At 35.9% G+C, this 25,605-nt stretch overlaps 1 protein-coding gene across 9 annotated transcripts in view; it reads right to left on the reverse strand.

Moving 5' to 3' along the window:
- The window catches only part of IMMT (inner membrane mitochondrial protein), a 36,316-nt gene that overhangs the window by 6,256 nt on the left and 4,455 nt on the right, over positions 1-25,605 (reverse strand). Inside the window, exons 2-12 of one of the 9 annotated variants that reach the window (XM_063077596.1) lie at positions 21,702-21,775; positions 20,815-21,004; positions 17,988-18,102; positions 16,819-16,920; positions 16,376-16,471; positions 13,334-13,470; positions 8,912-9,015; positions 7,540-7,675; positions 5,778-5,907; positions 1,698-1,712; positions 117-340 (exon numbers count right to left, since the gene is read on the reverse strand). In XM_063077596.1, coding sequence (XP_062933666.1) covers positions 117-340; positions 1,698-1,712; positions 5,778-5,907; positions 7,540-7,675; positions 8,912-9,015; positions 13,334-13,470; positions 16,376-16,471; positions 16,819-16,920; positions 17,988-18,102; positions 20,815-21,004; positions 21,702-21,775 — 1,323 coding nt within the window. Of the gene's footprint in view, positions 1-116; positions 341-1,697; positions 1,713-5,777; positions 5,908-7,539; positions 7,676-8,911; positions 9,016-13,333; positions 13,471-16,367; positions 16,472-16,818; positions 16,957-17,987; positions 18,103-20,814; positions 21,005-21,701; positions 21,776-25,605 lie in introns of those variants that run through there. The other 8 variants (XM_063077594.1, XM_063077593.1, XM_063077595.1 and 5 more) reach the window with 8 other exon arrangements.

A 25,605-nucleotide genomic window follows, 5' to 3' on the forward strand; every position in this document is an offset into this window, starting at 1 on the left:
TAAAAGTGGGCTGGCATTACTTACATCTAGTATTTGAAAGCCAGTATTAACTGGAGAAGTAGACAATCAAGTTAGATTCACTTTAAATGTTAGGCAATGATTCTCATTTCTTCTACCTTTCTGTCCTGTTCAGCCTGTATTTCACTTCTGTGATGTTCTAATGCTTTTGCCACTGCAGAGTCAAATGCCCGCTTTTCTTCCAGCTTTTGTTTTTCCAAGGCTGATGCGATGTGCTGCTTCTCTGTGGCTTTCTGTTCTGCAAGCTCTCTGTTTAGTTGATCAATGCGACGATGTGCATGAGCAATTAGGGAATTCAGATCATCAGTAGAGAGCTTGTCAGCTGAAAAGAAAACCACACTATAAAGTTAGTAATTTCACCAAAATTATACATCACTACAAAGTAATTTGCTTCAATTGATTGTAATTTAACAGCCATAAAGAAAAGCAATAAGTAGCTAACATGAAAAGAGATTTAGATTCTCCAGTTCAATCAGAAATTGATAGCTAATGTCCAAAAATTTAGGTGTCTTCAATCCCAAGCAAAGTAATTCATGTAGGCCTCAGTCGTTGTATAATGAGTTCTTTTCCAGGAACCCAAATGATTACTTCTAATCTGGACTAACTATAATTTGGCTTTTTAATTTACTATAATTTTGCCTCTACAGACAAAGCTTATATATATAATTAGTTCTATATTCTTCCACGTATAACGAATAATTATAACAGGCTTGATTAAAGATTCTTTTCTGCTAAACTGAAATCAAATTCAAATTCTCTTAGACTTTTCCCTAATAAGTTTTTGTTCCTTTTCTTAAACACATATGATCTAGGATAGTAATCTGTAACCAGAGCTGTCCATCAAAATCACTTGTAGAGCTTTTTAAAATACTCATACGCAAAGACTCTCATTCATACTTAAACTCATGTATTTTTTGTTGTGTGTTTAACTCTAATACTCCAAAAGTGTTCCAATAAGAATTATGGCTCCAACAGCAAAATACAGAATGTTGGGAATTCTGTATAATAAATGACTAAATTCCTCAATAAATCAATTAAAAACCAAAAAAAAAAAAAAAAAAAGAGGGCATAGGAGATTTATTGACCAAATTCAACATGTGGAACTTCTTTGGACATTGATTTGAATAAAACAACTGTAAAAACTTATTCTATGAAACAATTGGTGATATCTGAACACTGAATGGACATTTCATAACAGTAAGGAATTAAGTTTTAGGTGTGATAACAGTATAGTGATAATGTTTAAAAAAATACACTGCAAGTACTGACAAGTGAAAGGACATGTTATTTACCACTTATCTACATAAGCTAGGGAAGGGTGGGAATAGATGAGACAAAACTGGCCATGTGTTGATAACTGAAGTTGGGTGATGGGTCCATGCGAGTTCATTATAGTTTTCTTCCTAGTTTTTACATGTTTGAAATTCTCCAAAATAAGTATTTAACCACACCCCCACCACACACACACCTCACATCTATATTTCGTCAATCACTTGACGAAACATTTTTGCTCCTGAGAGTACATGGATGTCAAAAACATCCAATTCAGATTTATCACACGTGACATAATTCTACTTTATATTATTTAGATGGCTTAGCATAAGAATGGCTTAACAAAAAGATGTCTTTCAAGACTCAAAACAAAAGCCTTTACACAGAAAATACACATAATTACTCACCTAGGTCAGAAATACCTACAAAGGAAAAGAAGAACAGTTTGAAAAAAAACACTGTACATACATCAGTTATTGATCATTAAATAGGAACACTGAAAAAGGAAACAAGAAGGAATCAGAAATCAGCACCAGGAAAAGCATATTTTAATACTGGAAAGCAAAATAAGAGATTATTTCCTAAAATTTAAAGGGATTATAAAAGAATATAAATAAGGCTGGCTGGTTAGCTCACTTGGGAGAGCACAGTGCTGATAAAACCAAGGTTCACAACCCTGTACCAGCCAGCTGCCAAAAATTAATTAATTAATTAATTAAAAATATATATATAAATCAAGGTTAATTCTAACACTTTAGAAAACAGAATCATTGATATTAAAAGTAGGTTTGGTTTTAAGGAACTTTTCTCTATTTCACCAAAGCAATCAAATTAGTTTTCTCATAAACTCAATATTCTTTTATCCCTTCCATCTGCACTAGTTCGTATTTAACTAACCATAGTCCTGAATCTCTGTTCTCAGTACCAGGCCCCTCATAACATTTCAAATACTTAATAAATTAATGCTTTTTCTTCTAAAATTTTAAAACAGTGAACTCACATTAAATAGATGTTTAACCTGGGCAAATTAAATGAAGAACTATGACTGCCTGACTTGAGGGTAAAGAAAAGGTATAACTTTCTTGAATAGTCTGAATGATGCTTCCCACCTATGAGTGTGTGAACACACTTCACAGGAGAGGGAAACTACAGCCAGTTTCAGCTACTGCCTCTCAATATGAGCTTCTGAACATCACAGGTATGTAATGTCCTGAGCTCCTTAATGACCTCTGAATTCAACAAGTTTTTCTTAATATCTGTGTTTGAGAGATAGAGTACGGGCTCATTCACGTGCACTGCCACGTGTGAAGCACATTTAACTGTTTCCAGTATTCCTGCTCTTACAACCAGTGCTGCAATACACATTTTTATGAGTCTCCTTGAGCACCTGTGGAATCTTCTGGAGTACATACCCAAGAGTTGAAATGTTGGATCAGAGAGTATAAACATCTTCAACTTCAGATATTGTAAATTATATTTCAACAAACCAATTGGTAAATGGTTGCTTCCTAGTGTCTTTACTATTCTTCATTTTCAGTGCCCTGGTACACACACTAGGTGATCCATATCACTTCACCCTCAGATTACTCCAGCACCTTTTAAACAGTTTCCTTGCCTTTAGGTACTTCTCCCTACATCCTCAATCTCAAAAATGAATTTTCCTGCTTATTACAATCACATCATTCCTCTTCTCAAGAGGCTAAAAGGATGTTTCATGCTGCCAATACAAATCAATCAGGCAGAGAACAGTGAGGGTAGTGGGTAAGAATGAAATCCTGGCTCTATCCCTAAACTTGGGCAAATTACGTGATCTCTCTGTCTCAGTTTTCTTGTCTATGAAATGGCAATGATAACAAAACTTACTTCACAGAGCTGTTGTGAACTTTAAATAAGTTAATACATGTAAAGTGCATAGAAGACAGCGCCAGGCACAAAATAATACTCAATAACATTAGCTATTATTATATATTTGGCACTATGCTCATTTATGGAAAACACAGAAAGAGTACTGGACGTGATGAGTATCACCAGGACATTTATAACTTAGGGAAATTAGAATAGTAAGAGCAGGGCCGAGCCCGTGGCGCACTCGGGAGAGTGCAGCACTGGGAGCGCAGCGATGCTCCCGCTGCGGGTTCGGGTCCTATATAGGAATGGCCGGTGCACTCACTGGCTGAGTGCCGGTCGCGAAAAAGACCAAAAAAAAAAAAAAGAATAGTAAGAGCAAAATAACTCATAACACAAACTAGTACTAACACGTTTGGTATAGGTCATTTTTAAACGCATACTGATTTCAGAGGGGAGGACATCTACTGAGGGCTGGATAATCATGGAATAATTACCACCTTCAGAAGTACACAGAAATCAGTAACACTGGTTGCCCCTTGGGAGGAAAACTGTGTGGCTATAAGCAGTAGTGAAAGGAAAACTTCACCAAATGTCATTCATGCCTTTCAAATTTTGTATCATATGAATAAATACTCTATTTAAGAAATTAACAAAAATGTAAATAGAGGTTGCTAAAAAAAAAATTCAGAGATTGCACTGCAGGGGACAGTCACTTTCTACATAACACATTTCTTTAGTGCAGTGTTTCTCAACCTTGGTACTATTAATGTTCAGGGCCATATAATTCTTTGCTGTAAGGGGTTATTCTGTATACTATAGGATATTTAGCAGCATCTCCAGCCTCTACCCATCAGATGCTAGTAACACTCCCCAGTTGTGGCAAACAAAAATGTTTCCAAGTATTACCAAATGTGCTCTATGGGGCACAAACACTCTGGGTTGAGAACTACTGCTGTATCATTTTCATGTTTTACAACAGACACTTTCAAAAGTAGCCCTCCAAAAAGAAAAAAAAAGTTAAACACTAAAGAGCTGGTTGAGAAAAATTAGTAGGATTTAGCCCAATGGGAAGACCAAAGACAGATAAAATGCAAATTCCCAGGGTTGATACTCATTACTAATTCTCCACAGGCAAAATCTATCTTGCCCTTTCAACCTTATTTCATTTTATTTCAGCCAACCTAGACTCCCTACTACCTACCAATGCCATGTTTATGCCAAGGAGCTTAGATCTAATGGACAGAGACAGACAACAAACACACAAACTGAATAAACTTTCAAGAAGAAAGTATAAACTAAAGAATTTCAAGAAAATAAAATAACGTAATATGGTAGAGCACTTGTGGAGGAAGATGTCAGGGAACATCTTTCTGAGCTGGTTACATCTGTTTCAGATATAAATTCAGTGAAGCACAGTGCTTGGAGAAACTGATGAGGAAGTGGCTCAGGAGTGGCTCAAGTTTATCCTGCTCAAGGATAAACTGCCCACAACACCCTCTTTGCTAGCTGCTAGCCAATCAGTTTAAACAATGTGCAAACAAGATTCACTGTTCCCAAACTTTGTATGTTTCTCGACTTTATCTTCTGTCTCATATCTCCTTTTACTTTTTTTTCTTTGACAAAAGTCTAGCAGACATTTCCCCCTTGAGTCAACTGCATTAAAAAAACTAAATGTAGGGCCGGCCGTGGCTCACTCGGGAGAGTGTGGTGCTGATAACACCAAGGCCACAGGTTCGGATCCCTATATAGGGATGGCCGGTTAGCTCACTGGCTGAGCGTGGTGCTGACAACACCAAGCCAAGGGTTGAGATCCCCTTTCCGGTCATCTTTTTTTAAAAAAAAACAAAACCTAAATGTGAGTAATTTTTTAACAGCCATGACTCTACTTCTTGCTGTTAAATCTCCCCAGTTGGCCATTATGCAACTAGCCACGGTTGTATGACGCAACCCTGACACCTTCAGCCCAAAGAGGCATATAACACCAGAAGTTTGGTTTCTAACAGACGCTGGCATTGAAACAGTATTTTGATTTTGCTGAGACTAGTAATCTCTGTGATTCTTAGTATTCTCTCTAAGCTTTGGGGAAACGTGACTTACTCCCTGCAGTTACACCATGTAACTGCTTCACTGTCAAAGTTCCCTGTAGTCTGAGCTTTTGCAAATGGACAGCAAGATACCTGATTTCCTTTTTGCTGGAGGGTCCCTAAGTGAATTCTCCACACAATGTTGTGTTGTCACAGAGATGTCATAAGGTATGCCTTAACTAATTCATTACAAATACTTGTAAAGTACTGAAGGTTGTGAATAATTTTATATGTATGTAATATTTTAATAAAGTCAAGGTTATAATATCACCCTCACTTGGATTCCAAACTTTTTTTAAGTAGCAGAGACCAGAATGAAAAAATGGATTATGTAATTAAACACTAACTGGAACTAGTGTTCACCACAGCTAAAATCACAAGGGTGTCATCCATCATGACTGTGGTTGAAATGAAATAATGTACTGTGTATACCAAAAGAGATATGCATGCTAGAGAGGTTTGGACTAGATGAATGGAGTTAAAGCAAGTTTAGATTAGTTGATCAGTTTTTAAAAATCAAAAAAAGAAAAGTGCCAATACTCCAGCTGTACTTACTCATCCCTTTCCACCCAGGAAGGACTTCTGGAGTAATACTGTCCAGTTCTCGTTTAAAGTCATTCCGGGCTTGGACCACCAGATCATGATACTGAGATACAACCTTAGCCTCAGATTGAGCTGCTTGGACCTGAACAAATACAAGGAGTATAGTGGTTAAACTGAACAAAAAGTACCATAAACATTCCAAGAATAACAATAAAGTAATAATCCTTTATTTATGTTTGGCTGGAAATGTGCAAACAACACATACACAGAAATCAGAAGCTCAGAAAAATGAACATAAGCTTTGTCTTCGTTTCTTAATTCCTTTTCGAATGCCATGGACAGGCCCTTTCCCATCTTACTGTGCCTTCTTCCTTTTTTCTCTGGGTCATGGCAAACCCATATAGATCACACAAGTGCAAACAAAAAATCTGTTACAAAACAAAAATTTTCCAAGGCTGGCCGGTTAAAGCACATTGTTAAAACACCAAGGTCAAAAAAAGGTTCGGATCCCTTTACTGGCCAGCCGCAAAAAAAGAGAAATTTTCCTAAGTGGCAATAACCATAACCAAAAGTATTACCTATTACAGAAAGTAACAATACTGAACAACCAAGGCAAGTTTTTTAAAATAGTAAAAACTAATACTCTTTGCAGGGGAAAAGGTAGAGAGATAGTAGAAATCTTATTCTCCTGAATTCTTAAAATCCTTTGACCAAAGGGTTGTATTTAAAAATATGGAGGAACTGCGGGCAGAACCCTCTGCCCAACAACAGGCAAGAAACAGAGTATTCCCGGGGTCCTTACGCAGGAACCAAAGGCAGCATCCCCCACCAGGAAACAAGCAAAGAGCATGCCAAAAACACCACTTACTCGTGGGTTAGCCCACCACAGCCACTGCCACAGCCATGGCTACTGCAGAAGTGGCTTGACACCACAGCAGTAGCCACAGCCTCCATGCTCATGGCCCATCACTCAACTCAGCGACACAAGGTGAGTCACCAGTGGAGACCAGAAAAACAAGAGGATGTCTCATTCCTCAAAGCCCACTTTGGTGTAACAGAAGAAGCAACTGCTCTACCATGCCCCTGCTTTATTTCAGATTTTAATAATTTGTTTTCTTTTTTTTCTTCATCAGTCTAGATAAAGTTTTACAAATTTTGTTGATCTTTTTAGAGAATCAAAAAAAAAAAAAAAAAAAAGACTATTAAGCAGTCCATAAAGCACCATTGATGTAAATATTTTAATCAAACATTTATGTAATTCTTTTAGGGTATACTAATCTTTATATATATTGTGCGATTTGTTAAATATGTAACTATCATTCATTTTCTTTCACATACTTTGTTATGGGAGATTGAAATCAAGCTCAAAACTCACTTCTCATTATGATCTAAGTTTTTTTCTTTTATTTTTTCTGCATCTCTTCTCTTCTGATAGTTTTGAATTTTCTAAATCAGATAGTTAAGAACATTTTTGTTTTCAAGAGTTCATCATAATACATTTCTGTATTATTAGATAAATTATAAAAAAACAAAAAATTTTTTAAATGTAAAATACCAAAAAAATTAAAAAATTTAAAAAATAAAACTATGAAAGGGCTGGCCAGTTAGCTCAGTTGGTTAGAGTGCAGACCATAATACCAAGGTCATGGGTTTGGATCCCAGTTCCAGCCAGCCACCAAAAAAAAAATATATATATATATATACATATATACATACATATAAAGTATAAGTATATATAAAAAATACAACAGTGTAAAAGAACTAAGAAACACACCTTTTTGACCACATTATCCAGATCAACTATCATGTTGTGAAGTTTCCCCTCTGCAGCAGTTATATGAGGTTTGGCCCCAGCAACCTCTTTTTTCTTTGCATTTTCAATTATACTTTTCATCTTCTCTAACTCTTCTCTAGAAACCAATAAAACAAAATAAAGATTTAGTATAACTCCTTGCCAACTTTATTAAAGAGTTTTGAAGTCAGTACAAGATAAAATTGTTAAAAGTCTATGAAGGAAATATAATTTGAAAAAAATTACTCAATGCTTTTTTGCAGTCAATAGGCAAAAAAACTTTTCAAACAATTGAATACACCTCATTCAGAAGTTAGATTTACTACAGTGAACCACAAAGGGAGTATAGTGTCTGGAAAGACCCAGGCTTCAGAACAAGACAGACCTGGACTCAACTCCCAGATCAGCCTCTCATTTGCTGCACGCTTGTGTAGGGGTGAGAAGTAATTCATGAGAAGTACCTGGCACAGTGCCTGCCACATCATGAGCACTCAATAAATGGCAACTCTCAGAAGGATTAGGCTGACTCTCCTGCCAATGAGAGCGAGCTTAAGGAAGGCAGCAAAGGCAAGGGAGAAGGCCAAGGACCTCGCTGAGCAAATAAATAAATGGGTTTCAGGAAGCCCTCATGATTCAATGTTTCATAGGACAGACAGACACAAAACACAGAAATCAGATAGCCCTGACACATGATCTAGTGATGTGGGCATAATGTCTTAAATTTCCTAAAAGATATGCTGACTTTATTAGGAGACTTCTTTTCTTCTATTATTGATAGAGAACCTATCAATAATAAATATTTTAAGACAGCAAAATTCTGAATGAAAAATATTCCATACTGTTCATATGAATCTTTAGTCAAATGCAAGTTTCCATCATCAGGGGCTGATCTTATCCTTGGGTTTGCTTGCTTGATCCTAGTTTTAGCCAACTTCCAGGAATCAGGGTCAAGGGGGCATAAAACTACACCTATTATATAGTCACTACTTAAGACAGATTGTGACATAGTTTCAAAATTCTGATAAAACTGCCCAAACCATCCTAGCAAAATCTTGTAATTATAGCAGAATCTCAGTAAATCTGCAGAGATACATCATCTAAGCAATAATCCAAAGCAAAACCTATTTTTATATAAAATCCTTTATATAAGTTTCCCAAATTTATTTTGGCCTAATTATATTTTATTCCCTCTCTTTGTATTCCTGATGACAATTCAGATCACACACAGGTGGAGAAAGGGGGGGAAGGGTTTCTCTGCCTCCTCTTTACTCTAAACAGATAGTACAAAGAAAACCCAGCCCAAAGAAAGCCACCAGGAGGCCCTAATTACTTGTTAAAGTCCATGAGTAATTACTTGGCTTTGAGAAGGGCATCAGCAGCTTCATCTACTGCCTTTCTGCGTTCCTTCAATGCACCTTCCACTGTGCGCCACTGAGCAGACTTCTTCTCACCTGCAACCTAAACAAAACATTTTCATTATGTAAACATAAATAACTACTATTCTTGTCATAGGACAGACAAGATTAACTGCAGAAACGTGTGACATTAAATTCAAAGGTAAAAATTTATATACAGTATTTCTCCAGAGTAGAAACTCTTGATCTAAGGCTCATGGTGAGACACAAAGAAGTCCATGAACCACCTCTAATCAACTGTCCTTCCACAAAATTATTAAAAAATAAAATAAAATAAAATAAAAGCCTGAGTTCCAGTGCATATAAGCATTTTCTAAGGAGAGATATTTTCTATTAGAATCTCAAAAGGAAATACGAACCAGAAAAGATCAATACCTTTTCATGAACTGTCTGTTGATTAAATCATTCTTCAATAAAGTACCTACCAATGGGTAAAATTTTAACTGTAGGGCTGACTATCAAAATAGTTTAAGCACAAAGTTTGCACATTTGTAGGGTTCTTATTCCTCCAAAACATTATCCTACAGAATGACCCTTCCTAATTCGTAAGGTGTAAATCAACTACTGTCCAAAACCTTCTGTAAGGTGAATTTTACGGTATGTGAAAGATACAGTTAAAAAAAAAGTTTCCGTTGAAAATCCCTCAGGCAAGTCCAACACATTTTTTTCTCCAGTCTTGGAACTGACTGCCACTTCTTTGAGGAGAGTTGGTTCATATTTATAGAACACATCATAACCGCCCCCCAAAAAATCTCAAACACTATATTCACACTCAGTGCTGCAAGGTGCTCACATTATGAGAGGTGCAAGGGAATCTAGGACACTGAGGGCCTAGACAAGTCAGGGCTTCCATCTTCCCCTCACTGTGCGTCACATACACAATGAGCAGAATGCAACCGAGAACTATTTAAAATTATCTTTAACTATTAATTATTTTAAATGATTTTCCTCTTTTCATTTCCAAATGCATAGTTTAAACTGAACATGTTGCACGTAGGTATGAAACAAAACCACCTTATAGGCTTATCTTCAAACTACAATGTGCTAGGACCCTGAAGATGAACAGGAACATACAAACTACATTACTGAACAACTTGTTTCAAAAATTATGATTTTAAACATCCAAACAGGGCTACTGCAAAGGCAACTGCACACCTAGAAGAGGCTGCCATCTCAATAAGGTGTCTCTGGGCTTGGCTGCCCACGTGGTATCTTCCTTTGTTAGAAATACAAGCAGCTCTGCCTCTGCAGCCCTAGACTTGCTAGAAGGGGCTCTGGTTTGGGTCACTCAGAACTCTCCTTCAGCACCAATTCTCCAAACTATGTTTCTACTGGCATCTGACATGGTATCCTGCTATAGCCTGAATGTCTGTCCCCTCTAAAACTCATGTGGAAGCTTGATCCCCTATGTGGCAGTGTTGAAAGTTGGGTGACTGGATACTGAGGGTTATGCCCTCACGAATGGATTAATCCATTTATGGCTTAATGGGTTAATGGATATGTAGGTTATCAGAGGAGTGACACTTGTGGCTTTATAAGGAGAAGAAGAAAGCACGAACTGTTCAGCCCTTGCCTGTGATAACCCGTGTCACCCCTGGGACTTTGTAGAGAATTGCCACCAAGAAGGCCCTCATCAGATGCACCCCCTGGACTGTGGTCTTCCCAGCCTCTAAAACTGTAAGAAATAAATTTCATTTCCTTATGAATTACCCAATTTCAGGTATTCTGTTATAAGTGACAGAAAATGGACTAATACATTTCCATTTTAAAGGTACATCAATTAAGGGCCGGCCCGTGGCTCATTTGGGAGAGTGTGGTGCTGATAACACCAAGGCCATGGGTTTGGATCCTATATAGGGATGGCTGGTTGGCTCACTGGCTGAGCGTGGTGCTGACAACACCAAGCCAAGGGTTGAGATCCCCTTACTGGTTATCTTTTAAAAAAACAACAACAACAACAAAAAACCCATAAATAAAAAGGTACGTCAATTATCAATGGAGAGTTTAAATAACTAATCCCCTAAAGGCAAGGTTAACTGTTTTACTGCAATTGGAATGCCATGGCAGTCTAAAAAAGCTTCTCAGAACACTATTTTTAGATGCTTAAAATGAAACTACAAAAGATTACAAAGGAAACCGATTACATTAAAACATATTGGCCAGTTAGCTCAGTTGGTTAGAGTGCAGCCTTATAACGCCAAGGTCAAGAGTTCAGTTCCCCTGTACCAACCAACCACCAAAAAAAAAAAAAGTTAAATTTTGGTACATAGTAACCAAGATCTAGTAATAGGACTATTAAGTACCCTAATTTAGAAGTAGTCCCCATACCGGCCAGCTGCCAAAAAAAAAAAAGTAGCGATGAGCAAAAATAGTATTTCAAGAGATCTGCAAATACTACAATGTGATATGAAAACATCTGTGCTTTCTATTAGTGACAAAATCACAGGTACTGCTAACACTACTGCAGTTTGTTGTCAATATTCATAATTGAAGGAAATGGTTTTAAATTTCAATTTGAGGCTAGGGAAAATAAAGATGTTTCCATCCAAGTTCAATGAGCCCTTGAATTCTATCCATAAACCCAACTCCAAGTTAAGAACCCCTGCTTTTAGAAGAAATATTTGGTACTTTTCTCCTACATTTTGTCTCATTTTTTTTTTAATCTTCCATGTAAATTGTTGCAAAATAACAAAGCAAATTAAATTTTATGCTGTGAATAATAAAGTTGATATTTCAGTGAATTCCCACTTTAGGCACCTTGCAAATAAAATATATCAAGAAAGGATGGTGTTTGGGCCCATATGAATATGTTGTTATGGATAATAAATTTTCCACAACACTAGGCTATGCTGTTAGAAGAATCTGGTGTTGTATTAAGAAAAGCCTCTTGATAACTGACCCAAATAGACTCATAAAGCATGTAAATGTCAATGATACATCTGGGGGCCAAAATGTGTCTCCCTTGTTGAAGGCATATCTGCTTACAGATAGAGGTCCAAGGAGAAGCTACCCCGTAACATACACAGGTTCTCCTATGGTCAATCAAAGTCCAACTGTTTCCAAATACTGCTGTGAGAACGTAATTCGGTATATATTATAGATCCCATGTGCATCTGTAGTTTCTTTTACTAAAAGAAGAAACAGAAGTTGGTATCCATTCTTAACATTTCAAAACATGTGTTCATACATCTTTCTGATTACTTTGTAACATTAGCTAATACTCCCTAATCTTAGTTAACCGCTACTATAAGGTGTCCTTTAGTAGCAAAATCTTGATTGCAATAGATTTTCTTTACACTGTCTAATCCACATGCACTACCCATTCTGTGTTCATTGAGAAGAGAAAATAGCCTCTTATGTAGCCTTAGACCAAACTGGTACCACAGACATTTAAAGCTACTAATCAGTGTCCTTCCAAAGGATATCGGTCCACTTGTGTTTGAACCAATTCCCTGACATATGCAACTTCCCTCCTTCCCACACCTGTGTAACCAGCATATTAAATATTCTGTGTAATATCCACTTTGCTGACTGAACTCTGACTAATTTTAAATTTTTTTCTTGGACTTCAAATAAAATGGAATTTTCTTTTAAGTTTTCAAAGGTTGCAGTTTCCAGCTATTAAATCAAAGATCTAACTTAAATCTTGTGATGTACAAACAATTGAAACAATGGAAAGTGTGTTTAAATTTTATTAAAACACATACAGTTATGGTGGCAAAGTAACTTTCCTGATCATGAACGATCTTGATCATTGAGCTTTACAGTTGACATACTTATTTTACTTTTATTTTACTCATTAAATGATTTGTCAAGAAACATTTTTATATACTGAATAACTGAATGCAATAGAAAGGAAATTTACTGAATACAGGTATTACCTTTTTTTATTCTTTGAAATGGTCAATTAAGTTAAATATTCAGCATAAACATTAAAAACAGCTGGTGTTTAGAGGTACATGGAATCTCTCTGTTTTACTTATTATACCGTATTACTTATTATAATCAATTTATTTAAAGAAATGGTTGGCAAATCTTAACTAATTCTTGTACCTGATCAGTGTTGTGATAAAGCATCATATAAAAAATTCATTTAAACTAATATTTAGAGCTAGCAGGTTAGCTCACTTGGGAAAGCATGTTGCTGACAACACCAGTGTCAAGGGTTCAGAGCCCCAAACAGGCCAGCCCCCCAAAACAAACACACACAAATATATACATATATATTTTTAAAGGCTTTTCTCAGTTTTTTAAGGACAATTATTCTAAATTGTCTTCATTCAGTGAGAGAGATAAAGCCCATACCATGAAGAAGAAATCAGTCTATTAAATATTACATGTCTAATCATTCTTTGGCTTACCTCAGAATTGTCCATGGCTGCTTTCAATATGTTGGAGTGTGCACTGACGGCCTGGACTGCAGCATTCTGAGCTGCAATAGCCTGCACAGTGATGCTAGCAGTTTGGCTCAGAGCATCTTCTAAGCTCTTGGCTAGAGCTGGAGAAAAAAAAAAAAAAGAGTTAAAAAACAAATCCCTCCCTCCACAAATTACTTTAAACTGTTCCTCTTCTCCCACTGAGTATTCCAGTGCTTTTCCCACAAAAATGTAAAGAACCACAAAATATACATGGGACCCAAATTTAGGGAATCAAAGTTTCACTTAAAAGTATGGAAAAATATTGATAATAACTGAATCTGGGTGATGGATCTATTAGGGTTTATGACACCATTTTTACTTTTATATATATGTACATATAAATATATATATGAATTTTTTAAAAATAAAAAGTTTGGGTTTTTTTTTTTTAAGAAAAAAATTGCTTAAAGAAGACTAAAAATTTTAAATGGGACACTATAGCCCCTTTTACATATTAGAGGCTATAAATTCAGCATAACCACTAGCTTTTTTCACTTTAAATAACAATAATATAGATCCACAGGGAAAAAGAGGTGCTGTGTGTAACCAAAATATAAGGAAATAACAGAAAGATGAGAGAAACAAAAAGACAAACAAGAAAACAAGCAAATAAAAAAACCAAAGGCAACTTGGAATGGATAGTGTTTTCCCACAAAAAGACTCAAGAAATAGCAGACACCAATGTTCAAGGGGCTTCCACCTATTAAGATCACATTTCTATATGCTGCTTCAGAAATAGCAAAAAGAAACTTCAGGGCCGGCCCCGTGGCGCACTCGGGAGAGTGCGGCGCTTGGGAGCGCAGCGTTCGGATCCTACATAGGAACAGCTGGTGCGCTCACTGGTTGAGCGCGGTGCGGATGACACCAAGCCAAGGGTTGCGATCCCCTTACCGGTCACAAAAAGACAAAAAAAAAAAAAAAAAACTTCAAAATTTTTAAATTAAAGCACAGATGACTTTAGATAATATGCTAAAATGGAAAAATAGTACTTTGAAAAAAGAAGACCAGTGAGAATACTAATTGAATAATAACTGATATCAGAGATAACAAAAAATGGAAAATATATTTGACAGGTGAGACGAAAACAAAAGGTGATTTTGACCAAAAGGAGCATGAGCTAGAGATGAACAAAAGGAAACTGATAAACCACACATGGTATCTCTGCAAGAAAGATAAAGGAGAAAGCTAATCATGAGAAAATACCAAGAAATGAATGTGAGACTGAAGTTAAACTGAAAAGCAAGGGTCAAAGAGAGAGAAAGAGGCAAAAAAGGGAGGAAAAATGTGGTTATCTGGTTCCCATGACATGCACAGAGGGTAGTGAACCACTTTACAGAGGCCCACAAAAAGTGGGCTGCTGGGAGGCCACCTGCTGCTTCAAGCCCTCTTCAGAGGTCTACTCACTGTGCTCTGATCCTTGATCAAAATTACACACACACACACACACTCTCTCTCTCTCTCTCTCTCTCTCTCTCTCTCTCTCTCTCTCTCTCTCTCTCTCTCTCTCTAAAAATAACATTTGGGAGAAAACTAAAGGGCAACAGACAAAATCCTGAAAATTTTCACTTTGCCCAAAATGAAAAATAAGAGGAACTGGACAAAGTAAAAAGGATATGAAACAGCAGTAATCTCCATTTCTAATTTATTATTTAATTTGAAGTGTCCATATGATAAAGGGAGAAAAGCAAAAAGTGAAGAAAAAATACAAATAAAAGAATAAAAGCCTCAACCAAACCCCACCTCCTTCCTACTCTTCCCATCCTATTTCCTTCCCCCTTCCCTTCTCCTCCTCCCCCCCAACTGCTCTGCAACATCTTAGAATGTAAAAATAAATAAATAAATAAATAAATTTTAAAAAAAGAAAAAAGAAATCTTGAGTTGAAGCAGCAGAGAATTCAAGAAAACTTAAAAAATGGGAAAGAAGTATGTAAATATTTTACTTATTTAGAAGTCACTTATTCAACATTCTTGACTATTTATAACATGGCCAAGAACTCAAAAGAATGCAAAAACAAAACAAATCAAAGTAACCAAACTAATGCCCTACATCTATGCTCTCTCTTTCCTTTCTACTCTTTTACACAATTCTAACAAACCTGGCTCCTCAGAATGGGGCAGAACCAATGCACTAGAAGGGAAACAAGAACGACTCAAGACAGAAAAACAAACAGAAATAAATGAGAGGGGGATACCAAAAAACTATAACCAGTTGCCATAAAAATTTAACTCTGTCTAGCAAAAAGCTACATACCTCCCTACATCCAGAGACATCAATATATTGTAGCACAGTATAATAAATTATGTTCCATGTGCCTTAAGACAGGAAAATACATTTTTAGGTATCTATTATCTTTTTGGGGGGATGGCTGGCCAGTACAGGGATCAGAACCCTTGACTTTGGTGTTATAACACTTCACTCTAACCATGTAAGCCAACTAGCCAACCCTATCTTTTTTTAAAACATCAAAAAACTCAAAATAACTTCGAAACTTAAAAAGGAATATGCTTGTTGGCTGGCAACCAGCCCCATGTATAATACTCCATGCCCCACCGACATCAGAAAAGAGCACTACTATGGTGAGAGTCCAGAAGCTGGATGATAAGTCAGAGTATGAGTCATTCTGACTTACACAAATAAATTTACAAGTTTAACAATTAAAAGACTCTGAAGCAAGTTGCTAAAACATAATCAGTTCTGTTCCCCAGAGTATAAAGAAACTTCAGCACTAACCATAATAAAACAAATAGAGAAAGTACATGTATTTTCTGGAATTTTCTCCCACTAAGAGCCCTTGTCACCAGGGTAAAAGAAGTTTAAATGTAAAGAGCACAAATGAAGAAATGAAGGTGGGGAATACAGCAATGCCACTAAGAAACAAAAGAAACAACAAGTAGCCAACAGATGACAATCTTGTGCTGATGGTTTAAGAAGAGAGCAACTGAGAGATGACCCAAAGTACTTAAGAAGCTGTTTGATTTACATACACTCAATCTTAACTTGTTCTTCTTTTTCCTGTTGTGCAAGGCGAGCAGCAACTTCTTCTGGTGGTCGTTCCCTTACAGAAGATGAGGATACTTCCTCTTAGAGCAAGAGTAAATTAGAGGAAATCAAATTTCAGTACAGAATTTTTACAGCTAACAGGGACATAAATACACCATCATTTGTACAGTTACATCAATATAAGGCTTTTTGGGGTAAGGATTCTAAAACCATATAGTCTCTTAATAATTCCAAAATGAAGAAATAAGATATCAGCCCTTAACCTCCTTGTTTTCAAAGATTCACTCAAACTTTTAAATTTTAAAAATTGCCTAAGCAAATCTGAAGATTTAAAACTAGCATAAATGTGTGCTGGTGGTGCCTAGGCATTAAATAGTTCTGATGAGCATATCATCTATAGAACAACAAATACAAATGAGTATACTACCTGAAGCTGCAGGCCTGGGTTTTCTTTCACCAATTTCAGGGTGATCAGTTCTCACAGATTCCTCATGCTGAACCGCAGGGGCTGGGACTGACAGTGTATCACCTGCTGCAGAAATAATTTGAGCTGCCTCTGTAGGTGCTATAAATATGTTATTCATGGTATTTATACTCTTCTCGGTATACAGAGAAACACACAGGAATTTACTACTACTATTGCCCATTTCACATCTGACCCCTTAAAGACACAGATACATGTACTGCCACATGTTTGAACAACACACAGACAGGCACTGCCCACCATATATACAAACTCATACAGAATGGACAATGGCAAAGCATAAGAGAAAAAAATTCTTCTCTGTACCCATCTGCATTTTAACCATCATTATTCTCAGGCAAGTCTTCTAGTAACAGTACTAAATCTTAACATATAAGATCCTAACATGGACATTAGATTTATATAACATGGAAAAAAATAAAATAAAGGAAAAGAGAGCCTGTAATGAAGAAGATAGAAAAAAGGAAGCAACTAATCAAGGAATATTTCTAATTGCTTTGAAGAGTGGCAGAGATGAAAGAAGAGTTGTTAGTAGGAACAAGATGACAGTTTTAAACAAAAAACTGAAGAGGGGCTGGTTAGTTCAGTTGATTAGAGTGTGGTGCTGATAATACCAAGGTTTAGGGTATTTTCAACCCCTGTACCAGCCAGCCACCCCAAAAAATGAAATATAATAAACAAACAGAAAGAAGCGTTCAAAGTGAAGACAGTAAATTAGTGAAGAAGAGCAGAACTTAACTTAAAAAAATTAGTTATAGTGGCTGGCTGGTTAGCTCAGTTGGTTAAAGTGCAGTGTTAGGTCACAGGTTCAGATCCCTGTTCAGATCGACCAGCAACAACAACAAAAATTAGTTATAGACATATTTTTAAAGAAAGGAAGGTTAAAAATCAAGAGCTTACAAATTATAAACAAAAGTGTTGATGGAAAAGAAAAATTAATCTCTAGAGATGAAATGAGGGGCAACAAAATGGATACAAGAAATTTTGAATAAACTGAAGGTCCCATTTAAGAGATAAAGCTAGATTATCACAAAATGCATTAACTGGTCTCTCTGCTTCTGCCCTTATCTCTTTCAATTTTAAAAGAATAGTTGTAAATATAAGATAAGCACCTGTTGTTGAAGCTGGAGTGCCTTCTTCCTTTTGTTTTTGGAGTTGTGAGGCAGGCTGTTTAGATTCTTTCATTATTTCAGATACATTAGAGATTTTCAGTGGACCAGACTGAATCTTGGAAATAAAAAACATTTAACATTTCAGATATAATTCTGTTTTTAAAAAAGGTAACATACAGTAATTTGCAATATTTCAAAGTGAAGTCTTTGGGCCGAGCCCGTGGCGCACTTGGTAGAGTGCTGCGCTGGGAGCGCGGCGACGCTCCCGCCGCGGGTTCGGATCCTATATAGGACTGACCGGTGCACTCACTGACTGAGTGCCGGTCACGAAAAAACGACAAAAAAAAAAAAAAAAAAAAAAGTGAAGTCTTCAAGATTTTTAATATAAAGTAATATGTAAGACAAGCAATCATTACTAGAAAAATACAGTCCAAATATTTCATTCCAAATGTCTAATCCATACTTTTGTAGTAACAAAGGCTTCTCTTAGGGCAATCAATAAAGAATATGATGATGGGCTGGCCCCGTGGCTCACTTGGGAGAGTGCGGCGCTGGTAGCGCCAAGGCCACGTGTTCGGATCCTATATAGGGATGGCCGGTGCACTCATTGGCTGAGCGTGGTGCAGACAACACCCTGCCAAAGGCTGCGATCCCCTTATCGGTCAAAAAATAAAATAAAAAATAAATAAAGAATATGATGTATGACCTTCCTGTTAAACACCATTCTTTATACATATACAACACTGAGAAGGCTATTTTCATTTCCTTTCTAAATGAAATTATGGTGTCTTCTGTATACATTCAGTTACAAACAAATGATTATTAAAGACTCTGAGTAAAAATGAAAATTGTTTTTTTGTTTCTTTGACCTCCAGGATTCTTGCAACTACACACCAAGATGCACGATCAATTTGTAAGTAATGTCCACTTTTCTCTTTCCCAATTACAGCCTGCCTTAAGTTTAAGGCACTGATCATTAAGGGGATTGCTAGATAACATGCCAGAGAAAATTACCAAGAAATAGAATTATTTTTATTTCTACCTATGTTGTCCCACCTTTTGCCAGAAGTTAACAATGGGACTCGATATCCCTAAGAGTACTTAAACATAACAGAAATGGTTCCAAACTTTGTCATTATCAGAAACTAAAAGTATACCCACTTTCTTTTTATGTTTTTTCTTTTTTTGAAAATTATGAAACACATGCTTGCTGTAACAAGCAAAATGATATCAAGATATAGCAATGGTTTTAATTTGCCTCTTCACTGTTCCTTTCCCTTCCAGCTCTCTCAGGTAGCCACTGCTGACAGACTGAAATCTATCCTTCCAACCCTGGTCATAAATAAGCTCAGATATACTTTGAAATACTCAGATATACTAAGAAATACAAATTTTTGCTTTCTTAAACAAACTGAAATATAGTTATATTATACAAATTACCATGCAGCTTGCTCTTTTTTCATTTAACAATATATCATGAATGTCCTCTTTCAGGTCAAGAAATTCTTTTTAGTTGCATAATATCCTAAAATAAGGATATCCCATAATTTGGTCAACTACTCCCCCATTTACAGACATTCAAGTTGTCTCCTATTTTGTTTCGCCTCTACAAACAACAAAGCAATAAACATCCACATTCATATAACTGAAAAGCACTATAGTATGATATCTGTAGAACAGTTTCCCAGAAGATAAATTGCTGGATCAAAGGAGTTTTATGTTTTAACAGGTATTAACAGATAACTCTCACATAAGATTCTAGCAACTCACATTCTCAAAATGTACATGTGTGTGTGTATAAATAATCTATTTCCAAACTCAGCTGTTTTATCCCTCTAATTTCTATTTCTGTACCAAAACCTTATTTTATTATAGTAGCATTATAATAAAGTCAATATCTGGAAAAACAAGTCTTCTGACCCTCCACACCCCTTTTTTGAAACGTCCTAGTCTTGTATATCATTAGTTTTTTCCATATGAACTTTAAAATTATTTTGTCTGAGGTGGCTGGTTAGCTCAGTTGGTTAGAGTATGATAATGACAATACCAAGGTTCAGGGTTTGATCCCTGTACCTGCCAGCAAAAAAAAAAAAAAAAAAAAAGATTTAAAAATCTTGTCTGGTTCCTCACCTTCTAGAAAAATCCGCTAGAATTCTTACTAGATTTGTGTGTGTGTGTGCATGTATGTGTGTGTAAGAACAGAAGTCCACCTGGTTTCTAAGAAAGAACTGATCAGCCATGTCCAACCTCATAGCATAAAGAAATGTCCCATACCAAATAGCCAAAAACCCATGCTCTTTTGTAATCTTTTTTTCTTTTACAAAAAGCTGTGTTTGAATGAAGAAACATTTAAGATGAGTTTTACAAATTTTCTTAAGCCTGGTGGGGATAAATAGGGTGAAATTCTAAAGAATATGCACAAAATTCCAGGAATACTGGAAGATATTCCTGTCAACTCATCAGCATGTAGCTGAAAATTCTGTCACTCTGTTTTATGGTCTTAAAAGGAACTTGATAGCTACAGCGGTATGGGCTCACATACAGACCCCTTTCAATCTACAGGGCAACCAGTAACCTCAAGATGCTTCCTCCATTTATCCTGGTGCACCGCACAATTATTTTCTAAGTGGTATGTACTGAGAGCACTTATGGGACTCCAAAAGGATAAAAATCCACCTGTATAGATTATTATTAGCTCATTTTAAAGAGAACTAATAAACTACATCTGGCAAGTTGCACTGAATTATACATACAAATATTCTAAAGATGAAAATAACTTGCTTTTAAAAGTATTCCATAGGATAAATTGAAATACTGTTTATCTTACCGGCTTCTTCGGCAGTGGAACATTATAAGGTACAGAACCAAGAACCATCTCAAAGAGTTTGTCTGAGTAAGGTATGGTTTTCTCTACACTTTCCCGGAAATGGGGATCCCACTTGGCATATAGGATAGTGCCACCAATACCTCCACCAACAAACAAAAGTCCAGCTCCAGCAATTTTGCCAGTAGTCAACCTAAGTGAAAGAAATGAGAAACATTTATATTTCTTGGCTCTCTTATACCTACTTTCCTATACCAATGTAAGAGTCTAAAGACCTCTAACCTCTTACTCTTCTACCACTGATTCAGATAACATCAGCCAAGTTTACCACCACAGCTACACATCACTTTTTCCTGATTTGTTTTTAACATGTCTACGATAGAAAATAATAACATTTATTTACAGGCAATTACATTTTTTTAAAAGTACAATATCTAGAATAGAAAGAATGAAGCAACTAACTTTCAAAGCTCCTCTCAACATTTCTGTAAATGCAATAAAATAAACCCCTTACAAAAGTAAAGTATTAAGATATCAAATAGAATTAAGAAATACATTTTAAAGTTACAACATGCTGAGTTCTGAATATAAATCTATTTGCCATAGAATGAAAGATAGCACATTGGTGGTGGGGGGGACTGAGGGTGGGAGTCTGCTTTGTATGCCATCCAATTACCAAAGAACCAAAAGGAGCACCATTAACCAATTTTCACCTAGAAATAAAGACCCAGAAGGTACCCCAAAGATATTACAGCAAGGCTTCATTTAATGTAGGTATCCCTTAAAGAAATGTTTTAGGCAGCCATTTCCATATTCAAGGAAAATACACACACACACCCCTTAGCAGCACACAGTTAAAAAGCTTAGTTACAGGGATACATACTACATACCCAGAACTGCCTGAAGTAGAATATCTACGGCATGGTTGCAACGGACGGAGGACAAACTTCCCACAGAGGCAACTCTGAAAGAGAAAATACCACAACCAATACAGTTAAAGGAATCTGGAAAGCTTTTAGAGTTGGTAATGCAGAAATAATTATTTTAGTACAAATGTCTTCATTAATAAATATTTTATTTTCAGAAATCAATTTACCATAAAACATATTTATAGATTCTTAAAAACATGATGCTTTCGGAGTTGCTCAGCAACTCACATGCACTTGTAAATAAAAACTAAGGTTTTCAAAAAAAAAAAAAACATGATGCTTTCTGTTCCCTTAGGCTCCCAAAAAATTATTTTTAATATTTTTTTTAAAAAAGGAGTATCCAATTATGACCAATTAGCACTTTAAAGTATTATGATTACTAATTATTCCTTAAATATAGTTGGGATTTGCCATATGCGTTATTGGTTAGCAGGAAAATAAAACTATAGTATAAAATATCTATTTTACTTTGTAAAATTAATTCAGACATCTGAAAAATCACCCAGAGACTAGCTAAAACCATGGCACTTAGGATACATACAAGTCTACTCAGGTGAGGGATTCAACCTCAGCTTCATTCATCCAGAAAACCAAGTTGCTCTAACTAGGTAGCTGGTCAGTTCCTTAGAGGGATTCCTCTAAATCTAAAAGGTTTATCATACAGTATTGTTAAGACTAAAAGCCGCCAGTGTGGTGCTGATAAAACCAAGGTCACAGGTTCAGATCCCTATATAGGGATGGCCGGTTAGGTTACTTGGGAGAGCATGGTGCTGACAACACCAAGTCAAGGTTTAAGATCCCCTTACTGGTCATCTTTTTAAAAATAAAAAAATAACATAATTAAAAATAAAAAAAATTTTTTTAAAGACCAAAAGCCAACAGTTTTAAGAAAAAAAAATTTTTTAACTAACGTTGTAAATGCTCAAGTACACTTATCTCCATATAACTAGTGGGTCCTTGCATAAAAGCAAATGATCAGGGCTATGTTCTGTGATTTATTTTAATCAAAGTAAAACACACAAATCCAAATGCTCCTTAACAATATGTGGATCCTTAAATTAAGCAAATAAACAAGCATTTATTTATTTATTTATTTATTGTGACCGGCTGCACCGCGCTCAGCCAGCGAGCGAACTGGCCATCCCTATATAGGATCCGAACCCGCGGCGGGAGCACTGCCAAGCTCCCAGCGCCGCACTCTCCCGAGTGCGCCACAGGGTCGGCCCTAAACAAGCATTTAAATACTACTTGGGGAAGGTTTTGATAAACTTAAAACCATTCACACACTATCAATTTGAAATTTCCAATTTACTGCATCCATAAATAAAATCTTATTTTATACCAAGTAGAAAATCACATTGCAACAAGTCAAGGAAAAATGCACTCTCTAGGTTCCTTCATGAAATTTTATCTAAAGAATATCAGAAAAACACAAATTTCCTTTAAAAAATATCTTTAAAGAAAGTATATCATATGATCACATGACACGTGAAATTACTCTAGAATTACAATTGCAATTTACGTTCTATTTGCCAAAGCCTAGAGGCAAACACCTAATGTATTAACAGATTTTGAAAAAAACAAAAAGCAGATGTTTTAAAACATGTAAAGCAGATATAATTGGTATTAAAAAGTATTTCAATTAGGGTGTCTTCCTTCCATTCTGTAAAGCAGATAGTATGAAATTGTAAACAGAATTGTATCTACTTTTATATGTCAACAACTCCACTTTGTGACATACAGAGGAAATATTAGGACATCACTAAAGTTGTGTTTTATCTAAAGTCATATATTTTTTTAACTCTCTAGGTTTAAACAGGTATTCAGGTAATTCAGGTAAAAAGTAAGGCACTGCTGACAGTGGACAATTAGCTAACTGGAATATCAAGCAGCAAGAATAATAGCTAACTGATTCTGGGCAATACAGAAGCAAATTCAGCACTAGAGTTTGAAAACACCCTAATTCACACCAATATTTTTTAACCTGTTTCTTTGTCCATCTTCTGCTTTCTTTTATCTTGACACTCTATCCTCCCTTTGATAGAATATATTTTATTTGACTGTAAGTTCCCAATATCAAACAAATTTGACAATTGAAATCAAAATTCAAAAGGTTCAAATATGTGTAGAATTAAATCTTCCTTATACTTTAGTTCCCCAGCCATCCAGTTTCCCTCTCCATAGGGAATACATGCATATTTTCCTGACCTTCCCCACCTTTACACAAGTGATATTATAATATACACCCAGTTTTGTACTAAAGCTCATCCAAGTGTATTTTAGATCCTTGTATATCAGTACATGAAAAGCTTCCTAGTGAATTTTATAGTGAGTGATTCATTGTTCTACTGTATGGATGTTACCTAACATACTAACCAGCCCCCTACTGATGAATATTGAGGTTTTGTCTAAATTTTTGTTATAATAAATAATGCTGCCTATGTAAAACTGTACATACATATTTTGTGTTAATTCCTTTTTTTTTTTTTTTTTTTTTTGTCTTTTTGTGACCGGCCGCACCGCGCTCAGCCAGTGAGCGCACCGGCCATCCTTATATAGGATCCGAATCCATGGCGGGTGCACTGCCAAGCTCCCAGCGCCGAACTCTCCCGAGTGCGCCACGGGGTCGGCCCTATTTTGTGTTAATTCTTAACAGCATTCTTAAAAGTAAAATTTTCCATATTGATAAATATTGCCAAATTAGCCAAATTGTCTTCTAGCAATATGAGAATGTTTTCCCATATCTTCTCCAACACACTGTACCAAGTTTTTTTTTATCACTGACAATCTGAAGGTTTGTGAAAATATGGTGTTTCAGTGTAATTTTAATCACAATCCCCTTTATTATGATTGTGCATCTTTTCATGTTTGTGATCTATTTTTATTTCCTTTGTTAACTGTCAGTATACCCTTTGCCCACTTTCTAAATTAGATCGATCTACTTCATATTCCTTTGTCTAAGTGCTCTTTATATGCGAAGAGAAATTAGCCATGTGTCTGCTAATTGCAAATGTTTTTTCCAGTTTGTGATCATCTTTTTGTCTTTGCTAATGGTAGTCTATGCCATGCAGAAAATTACTTTTATGGAGTCAAAATTGTCAATCATTTCTTTTATGGCTTCTGGGTTTTCTCATATTTTTAGAAAGCCACTCTCAAATTATAAAATAAACCTTTCATGGTTTCTTCTACTCTCATGTTTTTGTTTTTGTTTTTTAATTTAAATCTTTGAAACTAGTGTAAAGTATGAGGTGTGGATTTGACTTAATTTTTTTCCATATGTCTATTCAGTTATCCCTAAATCATAAGCTAAATAATCCATTTTTTTCCAATGATTTGAAATGCCACCTTTAAAATATACTAAATTCTTATATGAATTTAGACTTCCTGTTTTGTTCTACTGATCTATCTATTCATATACTAATACCACACATCTTAGAATTAGGTTTTAATTTGGTAGGGCTACACTAGTCCCATCTTCTAGTACTATTCGTTTTCAGAATTTTTCCTAATATTCTTTTGTTTTTTTTAAGCTGAGCTTTTTGGTGGCTGGCCGGTACAGAGATCAAACCCCAGACCTTGGTGTAACCAGTACCACACTCTAACCACCTGAGCTAACTGGCCAAGCCCCTGAGCTTAATTTTTAAACTATCTTATTTCATCAAACACTAAGACAAAAACTTTTTTAAATGTACCATTAAGAAAGGAAAAATGCAGGGGTGGAGGATTAGCTCAGTTGGTTAGGGTGTGGTGCTGATAACACCAAGGTCCACAGTTTGATCTCTGTTATCAGCCAACCACCAAAAAAAAAAAAGGAAAAATGCTTTTAATTAAATGACATGCTGTCACTGTAAAATGCACCCTGCTT

The sequence above is a fragment of the Cynocephalus volans genome, chromosome 14, assembly GCF_027409185.1.
Source record: "Cynocephalus volans isolate mCynVol1 chromosome 14, mCynVol1.pri, whole genome shotgun sequence".
Taxonomy (NCBI): Eukaryota; Metazoa; Chordata; class Mammalia; order Dermoptera; family Cynocephalidae; genus Cynocephalus; species Cynocephalus volans.